Genomic DNA, 19,642 nt, shown 5'->3' with positions numbered 1-19,642 from the left:
GCCAGCGTGTGGCTGAAGTGCTTTGTCGAGCCTCTGTATCCTAATGGCTTGGATAACTGTTTTCTTTTTTCTTTGTCCACCTTTTCTGCTGCAGATGGATGATGTGATCGATGACATAATTAGTCTGGAGTCAAGTTACAATGAAGAAATCCTTGGCTTGATGGACCCAGCCCTGCAAATGGCGAATACGGTACAATGACCCTTTCCTTCTGGTTTCCCTGTTAAGTCTAATTGTCTTCCCTTGAGAGAATGCAAAACTGTAGCATGACTTTTTTTCCAAGCAATTAAGTAGTTATCGTATTGTCCCATAGAGTGTAATTGGTTTTTCTTTGAGGAACTTAAGGTATACAGTTGCAATGAAAAACATGACTTTAAAAATGCAAGCTGGAGTCAGGTTGAGGGAATACAAAGGACAATTTCACTTTTCTTATTTCAAAGGCAGGTTAGTCCGTAAGGAGTGAACTGAACTAACAGAAGTGAGCTTATACCCATTGATATTAAAAATCGACACGGACATTATACATGGCTTTAGAAAGCCTAGGAGGAACCTCCAGCACCCCAGGTTCCTCTGTCTTGTCATGTTCACGTAAGAAATTGTGCACCACACCTGAGCATGTGTTACCATCCCTGTCCAGAGACACTCCAGTTTGTTAGCTCTAACACCATAGCTTTAGCTTAACCTGATTTCAAATGGAGAGAAGTCCCTAGCTAGATGACAGCAAAGATGTTACAAAATTTAGAGGGAGAAAAAAAAATAATTAAAAAACCAACCTTCAAAACAAACAAAAGGGGAAGGAATAAAGAAGCTTAAAAACTGAACAGGGGAAGGGGATGTAGGAAGCTCATGAGAAAAGACAAGAATACAGAGGTGCAAAAGTCGGTGAACGAGGGAAGGTGCAGGCTACTTTGGAGTTGCTGTTTCCGTTTGCTGGTTCACATTGCTGCGGGCATTAATGTAATCGTACTTCTGGCATAATCTTATTTTGATCTTTTGTGGAGGGTAGCTCCAGTGAATTTTTTGCCTTAGGCTTAAGTGCTGTTAGATCTGGCTGAGTAGATGTCTGCCAGGGCTGGCGTCTGTTTCTTTTTTATCTAGTGCCAAAATGTACAGCTTACCGCATAGCATCAATTTTGTAGCATAGGTTTACATTTGCTGACAGAACTCGTCTGATTTCATGTTAACCTAGTCCTGCGCTCCCACGGATTCCCACAGCCCTCTCGGAGACGTGGTACATGCCCCAGGAAACGGCCCACCACCATCCCTTGCTAAATAGTGCCCTTTGAGCAAACAGAGAAGTAATTGCAGAGTCCTACTGGAAAGAATGAATTTTCCTTTCATCTAAGATGACCTGCAAAATGCATCTATCCTGGAGTTTGGGAGGAAAAATTAAAAACCTGTGAAAAGATAGTCTTCAAGATAGTTGCGCTCTCATTTTTTTTATTTTTTTTTTTTTAAATTGAGGATTCAGGTTCTTCTGGAGTCCTTTCTCTGAAGTTCCATTGGATTGGGACCTGTTAAATTAGGGGGGATTTGGATTTCTTTGTGCTTCTCTTCCTTTCTTGTTTCATAGGGACCCCAGCAGTGGCTCTTTGCTTCCACACAAGCACATAATGATACTCTGCCTTCTTTTGGTGCAAGGAGTCCATGTAATCAATATTTAGGGTAGTCTGCATCCCCTCACAAGCCTTGTAAAAACTGCCTGGACCACATTTGCTGTGAAATTTCAGAAATTGCTGACTGTATGTGGTGAAGTCTGTAAAACAAGGATCTGAAATATCAGAATTAAAAATTCTTTACTGATACATTTAAGTTGCTGGAGACAAAAAGCATATTTCAGTCTCTGAATTAACCTAGTACCAATCCTGAAGAGATGGAAATTGAACCATCTTTCCCAACAATTGGTTTTGGGGGAAAAAATGAGCCTGATGTAGCAGACACTTTACTTTTGGAACAGGATTTAGCTCTTAAAACACCCAACATTTTACTAATAAGGAATTAATGTCTGTAGACTGAGCTAAGTAGAGGTGGAAGAAATTAAGAGAGGAAATGGTCTCTAAAGAGACACAACCTATAAATAGCTGGGCTGAAACTATGACAAAGGCTGCTATTGTTCCATAACCAACAAAGAACAAAAGGACCAGTTTGTTACATTTGGTAACAGTACTTAATTGATAAGCAAAATCAGAGATTTCTGTGTAGAGCGAGCTAAGGGAAGCTTCCAAGTACCTCTTAATTGAAAAGGGCTCATTGCAATCAACTGCTTTTGGAAATGTTTGTAAACTTTGGTATTGGGTCACAAGTTAACTGGCTTTGCTCCTGTGGTGAAAGGTCTCACAAAATGGTCACTCGTTTGCTGAGAGATGTACTGGCGATATGCGTAGGTATGACCTAGTAATTGAATTGCTGGGTACTGTGTAAAGTACTCCTGTGTGGCAAGTTGAGATGACAACTAATTCACCCAATTAAACAATTTCTAGCAGGACTCTGACATGGAAAGCCCTGTGAGTACATGCAGCTCCCCTTCTAAATGTGACTTTCCTGTGGTTTAAAACTCCAGAAGTAGAGGGGAGTCTTATTTCAGGGGCTGTCACTGAGCATGTGCTTGTAGGTAAAGGAACAACGCAATACTTGTAGGCTGCATGGGCCGGGGAACAGAATCCCTCCAGTGTGTACTGATACCTCAGAAACAGCCCTGTTGATCACACAGCTGATGTCTCGATGATTTATATAAAGTCCGAATGACCTGAATGTGGGTGCTTGTTTTGTTGGAGTAGTGGAGGAGAAAGGAAAGCCTCAGACTTCCCTGTACGTATACTGTGATGAGTCTGCAGTAATAATTACTGTGTTTAAAATTTCTGTTATATAAAAGCAGTAATTCATTTGTGCACCTTGTGAAACCAAGGCCTAGAAATACGAAATCCCACAAATAAGGGCTTTTTAAACCATGCTGTTTCAATGAAGATAACAAGCTAAGCCTGGCATAAGCCACTCTTCCTTCATATACTTTTTGGGAGAGTAAAGATTGGATAGTCGAATGATGCTTTATTTAAATTTCTTGTTAGCCAGAAGTGGCTAACAAAGCCTTAAGGGAAGCATTTAAGTTGGAAAGATCCTAGAGTTTGGTGAAGGCAGGGAAGGAGCCTCCTTAACACCAGAAAAAAGACATCAAACTCCATGTCTTTCATGGTTTTGAGACTCGCGTCTTCCCAATGAAATAGCTGTGGGAATTTTGAACATTTTCCCGTTACTTTGTACTTGTGGAAGGGGATGAACAGGGAAGTGGTTGAGTTGCCATCCCTGGAGGTATTTAAAAGACGTGTAGATGTAGTGCTGAGGGACATGATTTAGTGGCAGCTTGGCAGTGCTGGGTTAACAGTTGGATTTGATGATTTTAAAAGTCTCTTCCAACCGTAACGATTCTACGATTCTGTGACTGCCTTAGTAGATTAGAGCTGAAACGTTTGCAAATAATGTTTAATTTTTTCCAGTTTATTCCAATAGTAAGCATTTGAAATAAATACCAGGAGTTGATGCATTGTGTCCACTATAAGCACTGTGTTTGGTCTGGGTTTTTTTTTTGTTTTGTTTTTGTTGGTTTTTTGCCCCATTTCAACCTAGTGACTGCTTCTGTGTGCTCACAGCGCTGGCAACTTGTCCATCTCAAACCAGTGCCCCCAGCATAGGAGTCCTCTCTCCTCTGCAGTTCCCTGAACTCTGCACTAATAACTATTGACCTTACCTTACAAGTCAACTAATTTTGATTCCTCTGGGACCTGGAGTAGAATTGGCAGCAGAGGATGTGCCTCAATTTTGGCTTAACTGCAGGTATTTTAGCCATGTGAGATGAGCTGACGTGTTGCACTTTATATTTTTCAGATGAAAGGGTTTGTATGGAGTTAGTTTCAAAGATGTGACTTGCAGCCATCCTGGAGAAGAGGCCTCTCAGAGGCTCTTACTGAGCGTGGACCATATACATAGTCACACAGTTAGAACTTCAGCTTTGCCCTGTGGAGTTCAGCTTGCTGAGAAAAGTAGTCAAAGAAAGAAGCCGATCAGTCTCTTTGCTTATGGATCACTGATTTAAACTGAGATTGTTGGTGTCTACCTCTATCTAATGTGAATTTCCTTGATAGGCATTCATGTGTACATGCAAACCTGCAACGTTTTTCAGCTGTGCAAATTTCTCCCTTCATCCGCCTTTATTTAGCTAATGCCGCATCAGCAGTGCTTGTGCTTTGGTTGTTGCACAGCTCTTGGTCTGGTCCCTCTGGTACTTGCAATCCCTGCAGGACTTCAGCACGCTCATCAGCAGCTGCTGCCTGCGCTACATTCCCTTTCGTGGTGATTGCTGGCACAGGAAATCAGGCACAGTGTTGACACTTTAGAGAAATAAAAATAAATATCACAAACCTGTTGTAACAAGCAGTGTCCATCTTGCACTAAGTAAAGCAGCTTGATGACCTTGACTGTTCTCCATGTTTAATTATAACCTATCTGTTTTACACAAGCTTCGAGATGCTAGATTCTAGATTTCTGGGGAAAAAATAAAATATGTATTTTATTTCTGCCCCGTCCCCCCCCTCCCCGCCCTCAAAATTCCTGATTAGGTTTCACATGTCTGGTTCTGAACTTCAAGTCCCTGGGCTACAAACAAGTTCTTTGTGCTCTCCCCGTGCTTAGGAGCATGAATAGAAAAAGCGCATCCAAGTCAGAAGGGTGTATGACGTTATTGCTGTGTCTGTGTCATGGATGCGTTTGAGGGGCCAAAAGATACAAGGGTCGGCCTTGTAGAGCAGTGAGAGAGGGAGCGGTCACTCTGACATTAATGCCATTAATATTGCAACTTGGACCATAGTCTGTGATGGGCAGCTGTGACCTTACATTTATTGTAGGTGTTTCTTTTTTTTTCTTTTTGTTTTTTTTTTTTTAATTGCGTTCAAGAGCTAAGGGGAGGGTGAGGCTGGATCTTGGTGAGAATTCAGTTACGTTTTTCCTCTGTCGCTTAAAGATTGAGTCAGGGGACTTAACTTTTGTTGTCGGCCAGTGTCTGTTCAGGACGAGTATCAGCATGGCTTCTAGCTGGTGGTACTTTAAGGGATGCATGTTGACTTTGTTTCTTATGGTAGCTCCAGGTGGCAGAGAAATTTTCATCGGTCTCAGTCTGGCAAGGACCATCAGTAGGAGTTTTAATAGTCCAGGCTGTGACTCACTCCATTGTATTCAACGGCTTTATTTACATGGGTGTGAAGTTAATACTCTAATCTCTGCAGGATCAGTGTCTTGGAGGGGTTGGTTTTCTTTGCAGCAGCGATGATAAGAAGTATTGCTACTCAGATAAGACATCAAAGTGCTTTACACCTGTCTTTTCAAAACCTAGTTGGAAAACAAAAGAGATGGGTAAAATAATCCACTCAGGAAAAACTTCTTTAAATACCTTTCCATTTAAAGGGGTGGCTTTGATAAGTCTTGTTGGAATACTATCCTATTTCTGTATTAATGTCCTTGCTTAAACATGCCTAAATAAGAACAGCAGAATGAACAAGCTACTGAGGAAACTTAATGTCAAAATAATCTTCCTCCTACTGGTGCGTGTTCTTGTTACGTAAGTTAAAGTAAACTTAAATGTTTTCTGTGTAGGTAGCTTTCAAATCACATGAGAAATGTGATTGATTAATACAGTGTTCTTCCTCGAGCATGTGACAACTTGCTAAGTACTTTCACTCACTTATTCCTGGAAAAACGAGGGCTTCCTACAGGAGTGTTTGTAGGCTCTTTCCGATATTTTGAGTAAGAGAAGTGATGGGGGTACAGACGTAAGAGTTTCACAGAAAAATAAGGAGCAACAATAGAACAATATTGTCAGCATGTTACCTCCTCTGCGTATTCTTGAGAAGACAAATTTTTCCCGAAGTAGGTGTTTTATTCCTCATGCCCCTGCATATCTGTGACTGTTGCCGACCTTACTGCACGCTCTCTTTGCACGTGGGAAAGAGCACAGATTTCTTAGCAGATCCTACCTCTGTTCTTCTGTACCAAGCCTTTCATAGGGGCAAAACAAATGATCCTTTTCCTTGTTTATCTTTTCCAGTTGCCTGTGTCTGGCAATTTGATTGACCTTTATGGCAACCAAAGCATGCCTCCTCCAGGACTAAACATCAGCAACTCATGTCCAGCCAATCTTCCTAATATAAAAAGGGAGCTCACAGGTAAATATGTCTATAATACCACCTAGGAGCAATAATATAATTGTTTTGAATTCAGGTGATATTGGACATAATTTCTGTTATGAGAAAGAATATACGGGTGACTTTTTGCTTTGCAGACCGTTTTTTTAGCAGACGTTATTAGCCTGCAATGCAGTTGTGTTTGTGTGTGGGCACGTGTGTGTTCACTGTGACAAATTTAAGATAAAGTCCCGAGTTGTTATAGTGAAATCTGCACATTGAAAACATTGTGTCACAGGAAGCTTCCATGCATCTCTTGCAGAGCTGTTTTATAGTTTGGGCTTATTATTTGCTCTATCAACACTAGACTTTTAATGGCTTCACATCTGGAGTATCTGTGGGATTTGTGCTGAGGAATGCTACATGTTGAGGCTTTACTCTAGTAGAGGACGGCAGTAATGGACAAATAGCCTGTTGTAATATGAAATCTGGACACCTAGATCCTAAAAAAGGTAAAATTAGACACAAGAGAGAGAATACGCATCTCTTAATTTGCGATGAAAATGAAGTATCCTGTAAATTTCTTGTCATGTCAGTTCTTCTAGCAGCGCTCTGAATATTCAAAGCCAGGAGAGGGAAGGGGGACATTAAAAGCCTCTTTCTCTTAAGCACATGAGCACAGAAGCTAGTTTGAAGGAAGAAATACTTAATTTCCTATTCTCAAGCATGCGTTATTTTTGCTGTTCTGCTTTACTTGAAAGGATATAACCACATGTAGGGTACAGTATGCAAGGCAAGCTATGACCGCAGGAGGAACAAATGTCGATCCGTTCTAGAACCGATGACAAAATCATCTTAATACCCAGCAATGGCTGTTCTTAAGCCCAACAGGGAGTCATACTGTATGCACTAGGGTAGGGGCATAGTTTCTTTCTTGTCTGTCATCTTTCTGGGTTTCTGTTGTGAAAACTCACAGGCTGACTCAGTTGCAAAGCAGGTTCTGGGCAGGAATTAGTTTAAGTAGAGCAGTTTTAATAGCCCAGGAGTCAGCTTCTCAGGAGGAAATGCCACGTCTCTGAGCTGGCGGATATTTGCATTTATATGACTGCACAAAATTTGAGTGCAGCACCAAATGAAGACACACAAAACTGCTCAATGACTTGTGGCTGCTAGAAAAAGAAAAGCTTGTACGGCGACGGAACTATGCTAAGAGGAGGGTGGGAGGGGATGAGAACTACTCAAAATCCTGCATTACGCACAATTTCGTTGCCCCAGTTATAGAAAGTTAAAGGTGGCTGTAGACTGCAAACAAAACAACCAACCTGTCAGATGTCCAGGCTGGTGGATTCACTGCAGACACTTGTGTAAGATCAGGCAAAGAAGGTGGAAAGAGAGGGGAAATTAGTGAGTGAGAAGTGGTCTTATGGAAGTCCTCAGTACATCAAAGTAGACCTGAACTAAGTTAAATGTCTGTATGCTACGTTCACCTGTACACAGAAACAATTAAAATCAGTACTTTTTCTGTTCAGAATACATGCTAGCAGATTGCATTTGATTTAGGAGAGATTTAGGAATTAAACTCAGATTTAAAAGCAGCTGCTTTGACATTGATCTGGCCATGCCTTTGTGCAGAAGGCGCTATTGCTGGTGCTTTCTGACAGCCAGTGATTTTAAAATCAGCATGTTATCACAGGCAGGAGTCTTTTGGTTCTCCATTTCCTGATTTTGCGGTTGGAACTAGGCTGGAGATAGCTTGCAATATGTAAGTCTAGCATTTGTCAGAAACCTTTATCCATCCTAATGTATAAATATCAAAATTATGAAGAACCAAGAAAAGTCCAATCTGTTATCCAGGCGGCTGATGTTGATGATGGTTGTGAATTCTCAGCTGTAGTTACTGAAGTGTTCAGTAGGAATCCTCCTCACCTAGGAGTGCAGTTTCCTTCGGTTTTAGCCTTACAAACCTCATACCTGTTTCATAAGGCAAATTTCATTGAGACATGCAACGTTCCTTCAAGTGTTTTGGGGGATCCTTTGGGAGCCTAGCGTAGAAGATGATGTCTTGTTATAGTGCATGTAATATTGGGGTAGCTATGTATTCTAAGTAGTGAAGTAGTCATCTTCCTGTACTCCAAGGGAAACCCTTATCACCTGTTATTTTGAATTGGGTGGGACATCATCCATATTCCATAAAAATAAAGGAATACAGGGAAGAAACTTGTTGGAATGAGTGAGGGAATCTGTTTCCATAATGGACTGGGATAATAGATCACATGTTCACTTGTCCTCACTGCGAAACTAAATAATGCTTCCTGTTTTTTCAGATTTAAATGCAACAGGGCAGGATTAATGACCTCATCCTTCTTAAAAACTAAAAGGGATAGAGCAAACAAACAAAAAAACAAACCTAAAATTGCTTGAGAAATGTAAGATAAATGAGAACTGAAAATAACAAATTTAGTTATGCTTTTGCCTGAACTATTGCATGCTGGAGCCCCATAACAAATGTGTAGAGCCAGGGTTAAGAACAGTTCTGAGTTGAGGAGACAAGTAACTTGATGTGCAGCATGGTTGTCATTCTTCTTCTTTTTGCTTTTCCTGAAGCAAGGACCATTGTCTCGTAACAATATTGCTAATAAAGGGGTTGAATTTTCCATCTCTTTTTTTTTTTTTCATATAATGAGAACAGTTAGTATAGCTGGAAAATACAGTATTTTTAATAGATGGCTTAAGTTATACCTTGAATCTTGTGGTGATGTGCGTGCACGTGCCACAAAAGGACGTAGCCTTCATTCCAGTGAGTAGAACCTCTGACTCCTGACTGCTTCACATCCTGCGCAGGGAGCAATGCAATAAGCATGCTGTTCCTCTGGTTCAGCTTCTGTGGTACGTAAGCGTGCTGCCTGGATGTAAACGTAGGAGAAGGTATGTTGGATTTCAGCAGCTTGTTGTCCTCAAATACCTTGCTGAGTCAGGGCCTCTGTGGGAAAAGTTCCCCTCACGGAAGTCGGGATGGGAAGTGTGGGAAGAGTCGCTCCGCAGGTGCAGGGGTGAAGTTCAACACCAGCGTTGTGTTTTGGCAATCACAGCTGACTGTGCAGGCCCTTCTCACCCCTTGGAATGGGTGTAATAATTGCTTTGACAAATATCCATCAGGCTTCCTGCGCAAATGTTTCACCGACTGAAACGTTGTGTTTGAATTACTTCAATTCTAATGACTTCATTCACATGCACAGCATGTATTTTTCCTACAGAGTCAGAAGCGAGAGCGTTGGCTAAGGAGAGGCAAAAGAAAGACAATCACAACTTGAGTAAGTTTGGGTTCTTCACACTTTGCATGAATCCTAGTTATGATTTCAGACATGAAGTGTTTGAATACTGGTGCTTTAAATCTGAATGGGACGCTGCATGTAGTATATGGTACCAATTCATTATGTTATGCCCATAGATCAAATATCTCGAATTCTTGTGAAACGTGTGCTTAAATCTGCTATTGAATTTTAGACTCTTCTTATTTGTTTTCAATAAGTCAAGTGAACAGGTGGTTGTTATCAATAGGATTACTGGGAACAACATTTGATCCAGTTGCTTTTGAAAAATCCACCTTGCACAGTTTTTTTTTTTTTAATTAATCTAAAATCTTAGATATGTGATCAGTTTGTGACTTTAAACATCAGGGCACATCCTCAGTGTGGCAATTTTAAAAAAATTCCATTTTTGAAGGGTATACATATTTCCAAGTTGGAAAAAAACCACTTTAAAATAATGACCATCTTATGACTTAAAAGATCCTTAAGTTGTCCTTTTATACTTTGTACTACTAGAAAAAAGGAAATGTTTCATGCCTTGAGCTATTCAGAAGCCTATTCCATAGCATGAAAAGCTAATGCAGGAAAATTGGTATTTAAGTTTGACTTTTGAATCCTCAAAATGCTACATCTGGAAGAGTACTTTAAAAAAGAGACTATACTTTCTGTCCCTTTTCCTGCTTTGGGATTCCCTTGAGTGTCTAAATTTTTGTCTCTGAATTTGGCTGTGATGCTTCTCGGTTGAGTCCTATGCTAACGCAGCCATCCTGGTTTTTAGAGTGTGTTTAGCTCTGCCGCTTCAGCAGTCCCACATTTTTACAGTATAGACAGAAGTCCTGTCCTAGTGTGTCCCATGGGTAGGAGAGCAAAATAAATCACTGGATTTTAAGTTTCACTTGAACATTTCCAAGGCCCTTAAAGAAATCTTTGATGAAACTTTCTATGTTGTAATTAAGTGTGAATATTACTTGTAACATTTGTCCTGTTTTTCCTAAAGTTGAACGAAGAAGAAGATTTAATATTAATGATCGTATAAAAGAACTAGGCACTTTGATACCCAAGTCAAATGACCCGTAAGTATTACATGCCCAGAGACTGTGGGAGGGAGGTGTTAAAAGGAAAAAAAAATATTAAGGGAGAAAAAGAATTTAAAAAAAATATAAATCCTGATTTTTCTTGTATGATCTTGGCACTCCATGACTGTAGAAATGCTTGAAGGTTCCATTCTATTTTTTGAAGATTGTTTTGGGGTTTATTTTTTTCCCTTTTGGAACTTGTTTAAGTTTATATTAATTTGATTATTTTTTTGTCACAAAACAGTCAGCGTACTGTTGTGTGGCAGCTAAGCGTCTGTCAGGATCCTGTGCTTTGGCAGGGCTGGGGTTAGTGCTAGGAATGACAGCCGTACCAGAGGTGGAGCTGTCAGGATGTGAAACCTTAGTCTCTTCTTGCTCCTTAGCTGGCTTCCTGGCCGCTTGTCTTCCTAAGTGATTCTTTTAATTCATTAGATGACATAGCTCAGCAAGACAGAACCAATCCCTCTTTGCGTGAAAACAGAGGGCAGTTCCTCTGTGAGCCATCATATTCCCCTTCCCTCCAAGAAAAAAAGAAAAATAAAGAGTGTATCTGTGTATCTCTTCACTGATAATTTGCCGGTGTTTGTGGTAGTTTCCCAGGAGTTCTTTTAGATAATTTTACTGTTACGAACTTAGCTTAACTTTACCCAACACTGATTCAATAGCAAGGAGCAATTGCTCTGGAACCTGAAAGTCTCGCTTAAATCCGAATCAATGTGCCATGATGCTTTTGGGGAGAGTTTCCATTCTCCCCAACAGCAACTCCTAGCTCCTCTTCAGAGAGGCTCTTTACTTTCCTCTAAGGCAAGCAAGACAGTATTGCACAGCATCAACCTACGGGCAGGTGGATCTTTGGTCTGATAGTCTGCAGTAAACTTTTTTTTTTTTAATTTAAACCAAGTAAGATGATGTGGGGGAGAAGACGATGCAGGCAGCCTCTGTCTCTAAATCAAGTGTGAGAGGAATAACGTGGGAGAGGTAATATGGGAACCACATCCCCCCTGCCTGGAGAACCATCACCCCTCGGCTGAAATGGGGCATTTGTATTTTAGGCAGAGTTTAAGTTTAAAGCACCTGAATATGCTGCAGTATTGGGCTCTTCTCTTCCGACAGTAACACAGCTGTGATGCAGTGCCACCAGGAGGACTATTGCCTGCTGCTTCTTGGGGGCTAAAGCACTTCAGGTCTTTCTCCCACAGAAGCACCAGGTCATATATGGTCCGTATATGTGGTCCTTTTAGTTCCCCAACTGGAACTGGGCATCTCCCAGACAGCAAGCCTGGTTTGAGAAATGTCTTGTGGTTTTTTTGTTTTGTTGTTGTTTTGGGTTTTTTGCAGCCTTGCCATAAAGCAACGAATGGAGCCCTTGGTCTTCGGTGCCGGTCCCAAACTGTGTAGAAGGCGCAGGGGTTTGTCTCCGGGGGGCTGTGGGGGCAGCCTGGGCTCTGCACCCTTTGGATGGGGCTGGCTGCAGTGCGCTTCCTAATAGCTGTGCTCTGGCCCCCTCTAGTGCATTTCAAATGCCTTCTGCATTCATAAACTTGGAAGAAGTATTAGCCAGGTGTTATGTATGTATGAGGTGTAATCATAGCTACCAATGGGAAGGTAATGATTACGAAATAAAGCCTCCCTGAGAGCCTGAACTCTTCCTTTTTTGTTGATTTCAAAGGGATATGCGCTGGAATAAGGGGACTATTCTAAAAGCGTCAGTGGACTACATCCGTAAGCTGCAAAGAGAACAGCAACGCACAAAGGAGCTTGAGAACAGACAGAAGAAGTTGGAACACGCCAACAGGCATCTGCTGCTCAGAATACAGGTTTGCTGATAAATAAGCTGCAAATGCTCTTGATGTTGCAGTGTGTGACTGCAAATAACGGTAAAGCTTACAAACAATGAAGCTTGTTTGTAGGAATGTGGGTTAGAAGGAACCCCCATTTTAATTAATGGTGACCAATGCTGAGATGTCTGCGGAGATTTTTCCAGAAAAAAACAGGATATGTTAGTTTAAAAAAATAAAATCCCAACACTCTAGTAAAGCACTTATGGCTGGTCTATTTTTGTTCTACCGTGGCCAACATAAGTTGCAAACCATACTATAAAAAAGATTTACATGGTTTATATGGTTTTTCTGGGTGCCAGACCGAAGAAATTGGGACTCCATATATCATCTGTCGGCTGACAGTGATGAAATTCAGTTCACCTGTTCAGGAATATGTTCACTTTAGCTGTCTTGTTTGGAGAGGTTTTTTTGACCTGTAGCTTTAGTACTTGTTTTCTTTTCTTATGAGGTGGTTTTGGACGAATGGCAATGAATGAAATCTTTTTGTGTTGCTTGTGGGTTTTCTAGGTTGTGTGGGGACCAATCTAGGCCCTATCTGTCAGAGAAGCTCAGCAGATTGCAGTCTTTTACATCTGATCTCTTATTTCTTCTCTCGATCAGCCTCTCCCTGATGCTCTGCAGGAATCTGTCATCTGCTTTCCAGTGGAGGGTAAACGCCACTCACAGGACAAAATGTGTGGGGAGGGCGGTGCTGGTGTCAGACACTGCAGCACTGTATCCTGAGTTCCCCATAGATATCGTGGGGACTGGCAGCTGTATTTAATGTTGAGGCTGCCCTGGCTTGTCTGAGAGCAGTTGCAGAGAAGCACACCTAATGTGAGGGTAATGTGAGGGCTCCAGGAGTTTTTGCAACAAGACAGCCAAGAGCTGTGGATGTTGAGCTGCCTTTTTTGTTGTTTTTTTTTTTTTTGTCTTTTTTGTCCAAGGAGCTGTGGTTAATTATCATCCTTGTTCCTTGGAGTCTGGAGGACTGTAAATCAGTTCTCCTCAACACTGAAAAGCAGTACGTGGCATGAGTATGTTTTCTCCATGGGTTGTTGCCTTGTTAGATTCACCCAGGTTCCCAATAGCCTGCATTACGTAGAGATTTAGGGTTGAGAACTCTGTTTCTCTAATTAATTCCTTTGCCTTCACCGCAAGCTGGATAGGCAGCCTTAGCCTCGCAGCCTACACAGCTTTTATTGTCAGTTCTGTTCTCCGGGTGGGCAAAGGTAGCTGGATATCCACCTCCCTCCATAAAGGGGTAATTAAAGAAGCCTATCGAGAGTTGGGTGGAAGAGCACATAACATGGAGACAGTGGTGTCCCAGAGACTCTCATGTTGCTGCTCACCTGCAGTGCGAACAGCTGAGCTCTGCGAGCAGGCTGTAGCGTGCCAGCCTGGCCGTTGGGCCAGGAGACCCCTGACCCACAGCACGGCTAATCCACAAAGTAGATAATGAAGCTAGAAATACCTGAGAGTCAAGTGTGGCAGTAAACAGCTTTAAAATAGAACAGACTGAGATGAACTTCAGCGCAGTTTTTGTAGTTTGTTGACCAATCCCTTTGCTAGAGTGAGACGATAAATAAGCGCAACCCTTCTGCAGAGCAACATCAAGCAGGGGTATTTCAAAGCTAAGTCAGATCACTTTTTAAGCATCTTTCATCTTCCTATGCATTATCTGCCTGCTCTAGCTCCTTCTTCAATCAAATAAATACAAAAACCAGACCCTTGAATAATGGGCAATACATCTGTCAGCAAATAACCTAAAGCCTGTATTTTCCCTCTTTGTGTTGATTCTGATTAAGCACAGAATAAGGAACTCCTGATTTTGGCACGTTAGCTGATGGAAGATGTACTTCCTTCTTCCACCTTCTCTGTTGATTCTGTAGCGTGCCCATTACAAGCTTGTTGTCTTAGCTTGAAAATGGAAAAAAGGCTATTAATCAGCCTCAGTCATAGGAATATCCAGAAACAGTGCAATCACAACAGTGATTGTGATTGCCTGATATAATGCATAAGTAGAAGCAAAACATCTCTCTTACTGCTGCATTTGAAAAAGGGCATTTAAGCGAATTCTTCCATTATCTGTCTTCAGTCAAGTGCATCTTATATGATTAAATGTGAAGGTGGGTTTTAAACTTTTTGTGAAGACTTGAAGAATCCTGGCTGTGTGCGAAGTCTAAAGCCTTCCTATGACTTGCCTATAATTTTTCTGTGCAGGAATAATGTTGATTAGTTTTGGCTGACCTCTTTACTTCCAGCTTTACCAGACTTGTAGAATGAGAGAAGTCCCTTCCAGTGTGTCAGCAGGAAATGACAAGCGTCATATAGACAAACTACGCCTTCACATACGACTTTTTAAAAAGTACTAAGCATACGCTTCTGCTATTTCACTTTTCTTTTTTCCAAATTTTAAATGCTTTCCTCACCTGACCTGATGCCAAACTTGCCTGCCGTGGCACTGGTTTGAGAAGGAGCCCGAGGGGAACGTGTCTGTTCTGCAGGGCACTGGCTTTTGGCTCCGGTGTAGGTTCTGAGAAGGAATGTGAAGGACCTGTGTGTGGTGATGGTTACTCACCTCTTCAGGAGACTAGTGTTCAGGTGAAAATCTGCAGGGCAGAAGCGTACAAGGTGCGAGCACTTGTCGCTATTGGAAAGGGAGGAAACGGTTTGTGTCCAACAGAAGGAAACTGTAAGTCACAGTTCACATGAGTGTAAAATGACAGATTTCTGCTTTCAGGTTTTTTTAATTTGTTCCTTGTCCTCCTTTACAGGAACTTGAGATGCAGGCTCGGGCACACGGACTGTCCCTTGTTCCATCTACAGGCCTTTGCTCCCCTGATATGGTCAACAGGGTCATCAAACAAGAGCCTGTGCTGGACAACTGCAACCAAGACATCATGCCGCACCACACAGACCTGTCTTGCACTACCACCCTCGATCTCACCGACGGTACCATCACCTTCAGTGACAACCTTGGAAATGTGACTGAACCAACCGGCACTTACAGCGTTCCTGCGAAAATGGGATCCAAACTGGAAGATATCTTGATGGACGATACCCTCTCCCCCGTCGGAGTAACTGACCCACTACTTTCCTCTGTGTCTCCGGGAGCGTCAAAGACAAGTAGCAGGCGGAGCAGCGTGAGCATGGAGGACACCGATCATGCTTGTTAGCATACACTTGGCACCCCTTTCATAAACTGCTTTGTTTCTTGATCAGTAGATTCAATAATACACCTTTTGTAGAATTTTTTGATTTTTTTTCCCCTTGTGCTTCTTCAGTAGCCCAGTGAGTGTGCGTGTGTGTATATATTATATATATAGGATTTTTTTTTAGAATTTTTGTGAAGAAACTTGTATATTCTATTTTAAAACTACCAATGCCTCCAAAATATTGTACAGCGTATGTACAGTATCTGTGAACTGGATTCGCCAAGAACTTTGAACTGGTCAAATCTACTCAAAGCAATAGAATTACAAATGAAGAGTCTGTTTCTACTGGGGGGGGGGGAGGGGGGAATCATAGAATTGTAAATGCAACCTATTTACTTGGAGACAAGATGTAAAGTTGAAGAATGTAAAGAAACAACAACACACACACACACAAAAGAAAAAGAGTCCAATTTGTAATTGTATTAATTGAATAGTGCTGCCTTAAAGATACAGGGTCCCTCAAACCTTGGTCTTTCCAAGACAAGTGTTTAGGGAAAAATACCCGCCCTACTCCACTCAGAACACAAACCGCAAAGAAAAAGTGTTAAGACATCCTGATTGTGTTGATTGCGATATAAAATGCTGTTGCTGAAAACTGCAGGGAGATGGGAGTTCTCTTTTCTCAGAGTGCCGTTTAATTTTACTCTGAGCTGATTTGGGTTTTCCTTTTGATCATGGTTCGAGTTGTTCTCTTAGATTTTTATTTCGTTTTGTAACACGCATTGCCGGCTTGCCAACGGTAAGCCAAGCAGGAGCACTGTAAGTTGGTATACGCTCTTTGGGCAAAAAAAAAATATATAAATTGATACATTTTATCAGCTGGGCACATTCTGTTGTACATATCTAATTGGCTTTATTTTTTTTAAAATTGCATTGTACAGTATATTTTGATTTGCATGGATTCCTTTAGTTATCCTCAACTTTTTGTTTTAAATATATTTGTATTTCATTTGTAAGATTTTTGCCTCTTAATATTGCAACAATTTTTTGACATTTTTAAAACTCATTGGAAGTTTTCTGCGTTCTTTGTAAACACTTGAAAGGAAGCTTTTATGCAGGGTTCTGTGTTTTAAGAGAGATTTTGAGAATATTTTGTATATTACAGTCTCACTTTGAAAATGTTTTTAAACACATTTAAGGTAGAGTACAAACTTAGATTAGGTAATAAAACAACTCTGTAGAGAAACTGAACTTATATATTTATTTTTAGTGATACAGAAAAAAGTAGTAATATGCTTGGAAACATAACTATATAGTTAATATACCCGTTATAGTAATTTGTGTTTTATTTCAGCACTGGGGCTGACTTAAGAAAAAAAAAAACAAAACAAAACAAAAAAAAAGAGTAAATTACTGTATCTGCAAATAACTGTTACTTGATAACAATGTTATTAATTTTTAACACGCAACAATGTTGTAAAAGTAGTTCGGTGCATTATCTACTCAAGTGTAGTCCTATGCAATAACGGTAGTTATACTTGTATTATATCAAGCCTAGGTGTTTCACGGAGGTGACATGTGGTGTTCCGAGCTGGACGGATGGAATGGATTTCTCAAAAGCAGCCTACAGCTGACTCGCGAGCGGCAGGCGAGCGCGTCTCGTTCAGAATGAAGTGCCTTAAACTCTAGTTGTAGTCTTCCTCGACTAGCACTGACTGAAGTGTGGCATAGGAGAGAGCTTCGGGGTGATGTTTCATAGGACGATGAAGTGTAGCGTGGTGCCTATGTATAGAAACCAAGAGCTTCCCGTTCTCCTTTGTGCTACACTGGAAATTACACAGGAGAAGTGAGACGGTTAGTGACTTGAGTGCCAGTTTGGCAGGCTTTATAGGGAAACTTTGGTCGCTGCAGTTAGTGCTCAGAAATCAAATGTGAATTGGGTAGCGATGGGACAGCTGAGGGCAACGTGGGGACTTCCCCTAGCCTGCGGCGTGGCTCGCTGAGCTTTCACCCAAACGCTTCCCCACGGAAGGGTTCTTGAAGCGTCCCCAGCCTGGCACCGCTCCTCCCGGCGCTGACAGTAAGGAGCACGGGGCTCGGCGGGGACACGGCTTGCTGTCACCGTACTGCGGGGTCTGTCTTCATGTCACTCTTTCTGTGGCTGTTGCTGGCTGCGTCTGGCCGTCTCTGTTCCCGCTTGAGCAGCGAGCTATGTGTTAGCATTGATGCAACCACCGGGTTGTAAGTTGTTTTTATTTTTATTTGGTTTTTTAATTATTATTTTTTTGAAGGAGGAGCTGGAGTTAAATTATAATGATGCCTCTCCCCCAACACACCCCAGACGGCTTTTGGGAATGTGTCTTTCCGAGGGTAGTGACGCTCTGGCCCAGGGCAGGACCCGAGACTCCCGCAGGATGCGCTGCAGCCGTGGTGGTCCCCGGGCAGGGATATTCCCTGCAGGGCAGCTGTGCCGTAGTTAGCTCCGAGTCGAGGAGGTGGGTACGGGCTTCTGGTGCTGCCGTTTGGTAATGGTGACAGGTAAAGAAAATCAGGGCTGTAAAGTGCTTGTAGCTGTGACATGGGGTTGCGTTGCCCTTCCCCATGAGCATGGGACAGCTCTGCAGCATTGTACAAAATCAGGGTGCGCACGCTTGAGTGTAGTAACTGAAAACCACTGAATATATCGAATAAAGCTTTTGGGTTGATGCCCATGCTGGGCATTCCGAAATTGGAAGTCTAGACTGTGGTATATAAATATTTTTCAAACTTATGTGAAACACTGGTACTCGCTGACAGACATGCCTTCTGCTTTTTGGCTACATGCTGTGTGGAGGTGAGTTGGTTGTATCAAGAGCAGGATTTCTTGATAAAAGTCGCTGTGGCCCCAGCAGCTGCGTTGTGTGTTCCCCGTGCGTTGTGTGGCTGTAGGGTAACACACGACTCGGCTGTGCCCTGCTCGCTCCTCACCCTGTGTTTCCTGAGGCTCCAGCTCTCCTCTGAGGTTGCCCACCCTTTGAGTGGAGGCACGTTGACGCTGAAGTGGGGACATCTCTAGGAGACACGGACCCCCAGGCGGGCATGGGCTGGAGATGTCTTTGCCTGTTTGCCCATCGTGGAACGTGTGGCCATGATGTTTTACAGGGGATCGATGGCAGAGGACAGAGACAGCAATTGGAGGCAGGGTTTGGCATGAACTAGGTGGAGTGAGATGGACAGAAGGTGTTGCCCAGTCTGACGGTCTCCTGCGTGACACTGGGCCGGCAGTGGCTTCCCTGAGCAGGTGGACGGGATACCTACGGGTTCTCACTTTGCCAAAGCCATGCAACAAACAGGATCATGCAGAGTACCATGAAGTTCTTCCTTACTGCTTTTGGCCTATAAAGCAATATTTAACTCTTGCAACCTGTAAAAGCAAAAAGAAGGTACCTAAGGAAAGCACAAAGCACAAAATAATGCACTTACATTTATGTTGTTTGACATAAAATGCACTGGGGGGGAAGCTGATGTTGATAATAGTATAAATACCTATATTTCTTGAAAAAGTGACATTAATTACTGCCTCTTGCTATGATGCTTGGTACTGTAATGTTGATATTCATCTGCTGTTGACTGCAGCAATAATTTGTGTATGGTCCATAGCACTGTAAATTATGGATCAATATTAATGTATCCAATGAAATAATTTGAACTGTTGTTCTTGATAGATGGATTAAAGCATTTGGTTTTTCACATACGTCTGTGTAAGCCACTCGTTTTCCGTTTAAGTGGGTCTTGTTTTTTCTGTGCATTTGAAGTCCCAGCAGTGCTCTGTGTCTGTGCCTTGGTGGTGGATGTGTCCATGTTCCTGACCTGGTGCCATCCGCAACCCTGGTGGCACCAGGGCTCTCTGGTTGTGTTTGTATTGCGGTAGCACCGGGGGGACGGCGCTACGGATTAGGCCCCGCTTGGGTTTTGCAAAGCGATTAGACCTGAAGCTTATGGTCCAGCGTGAGGAACAAACCAGGTGAACATGGAAAAATGTCGTTCCCCTTCTCCCTTCCTGTGGGCTCTTGCCCTTCCACCTCCCTTCCTTCTCAAAGGGGTCTCTGACAACCCCCCCTGGCTGCATTGCCATC

The 19,642-nt window shown here is 42.2% G+C and overlaps 1 protein-coding gene across 7 annotated transcripts in view; it reads left to right on the top strand.

The window, feature by feature from the left end:
• The window catches only part of MITF (melanocyte inducing transcription factor), a 110,524-nt gene extending 91,264 nt beyond the window's left edge, over nt 1–19,260 (top strand). For 4 of the 7 annotated variants that reach the window (XM_063347770.1, XM_063347773.1, XM_063347775.1 and 1 more), the window contains 6 exons: nt 95–190; nt 6,090–6,207; nt 9,402–9,476; nt 10,471–10,546; nt 12,219–12,366; nt 15,147–19,260. In XM_063347770.1, coding sequence (XP_063203840.1) covers nt 95–190; nt 6,090–6,207; nt 9,402–9,476; nt 10,471–10,546; nt 12,219–12,366; nt 15,147–15,548 — 915 coding nt within the window. In that variant the 3' untranslated portion in view covers nt 15,549–19,260. The remainder of the gene's footprint in view (nt 1–94; nt 191–6,089; nt 6,208–9,401; nt 9,477–10,470; nt 10,547–12,218; nt 12,367–15,146) is intronic. The other 3 variants (XM_063347771.1, XM_063347774.1, XM_063347777.1) reach the window with 1 other exon arrangement.
• The last annotated feature ends 382 nt before the right edge of the window (nt 19,261–19,642 follow it).

The sequence above is a fragment of the Chroicocephalus ridibundus genome, chromosome 10 (genome assembly GCF_963924245.1).
Source record: "Chroicocephalus ridibundus chromosome 10, bChrRid1.1, whole genome shotgun sequence".
NCBI lineage: Eukaryota > Metazoa > Chordata > Aves > Charadriiformes > Laridae > Chroicocephalus > Chroicocephalus ridibundus.
Note: the sequence above shows the minus strand (reverse complement) of the source record. Positions and strands in the feature narration are given on the sequence as shown.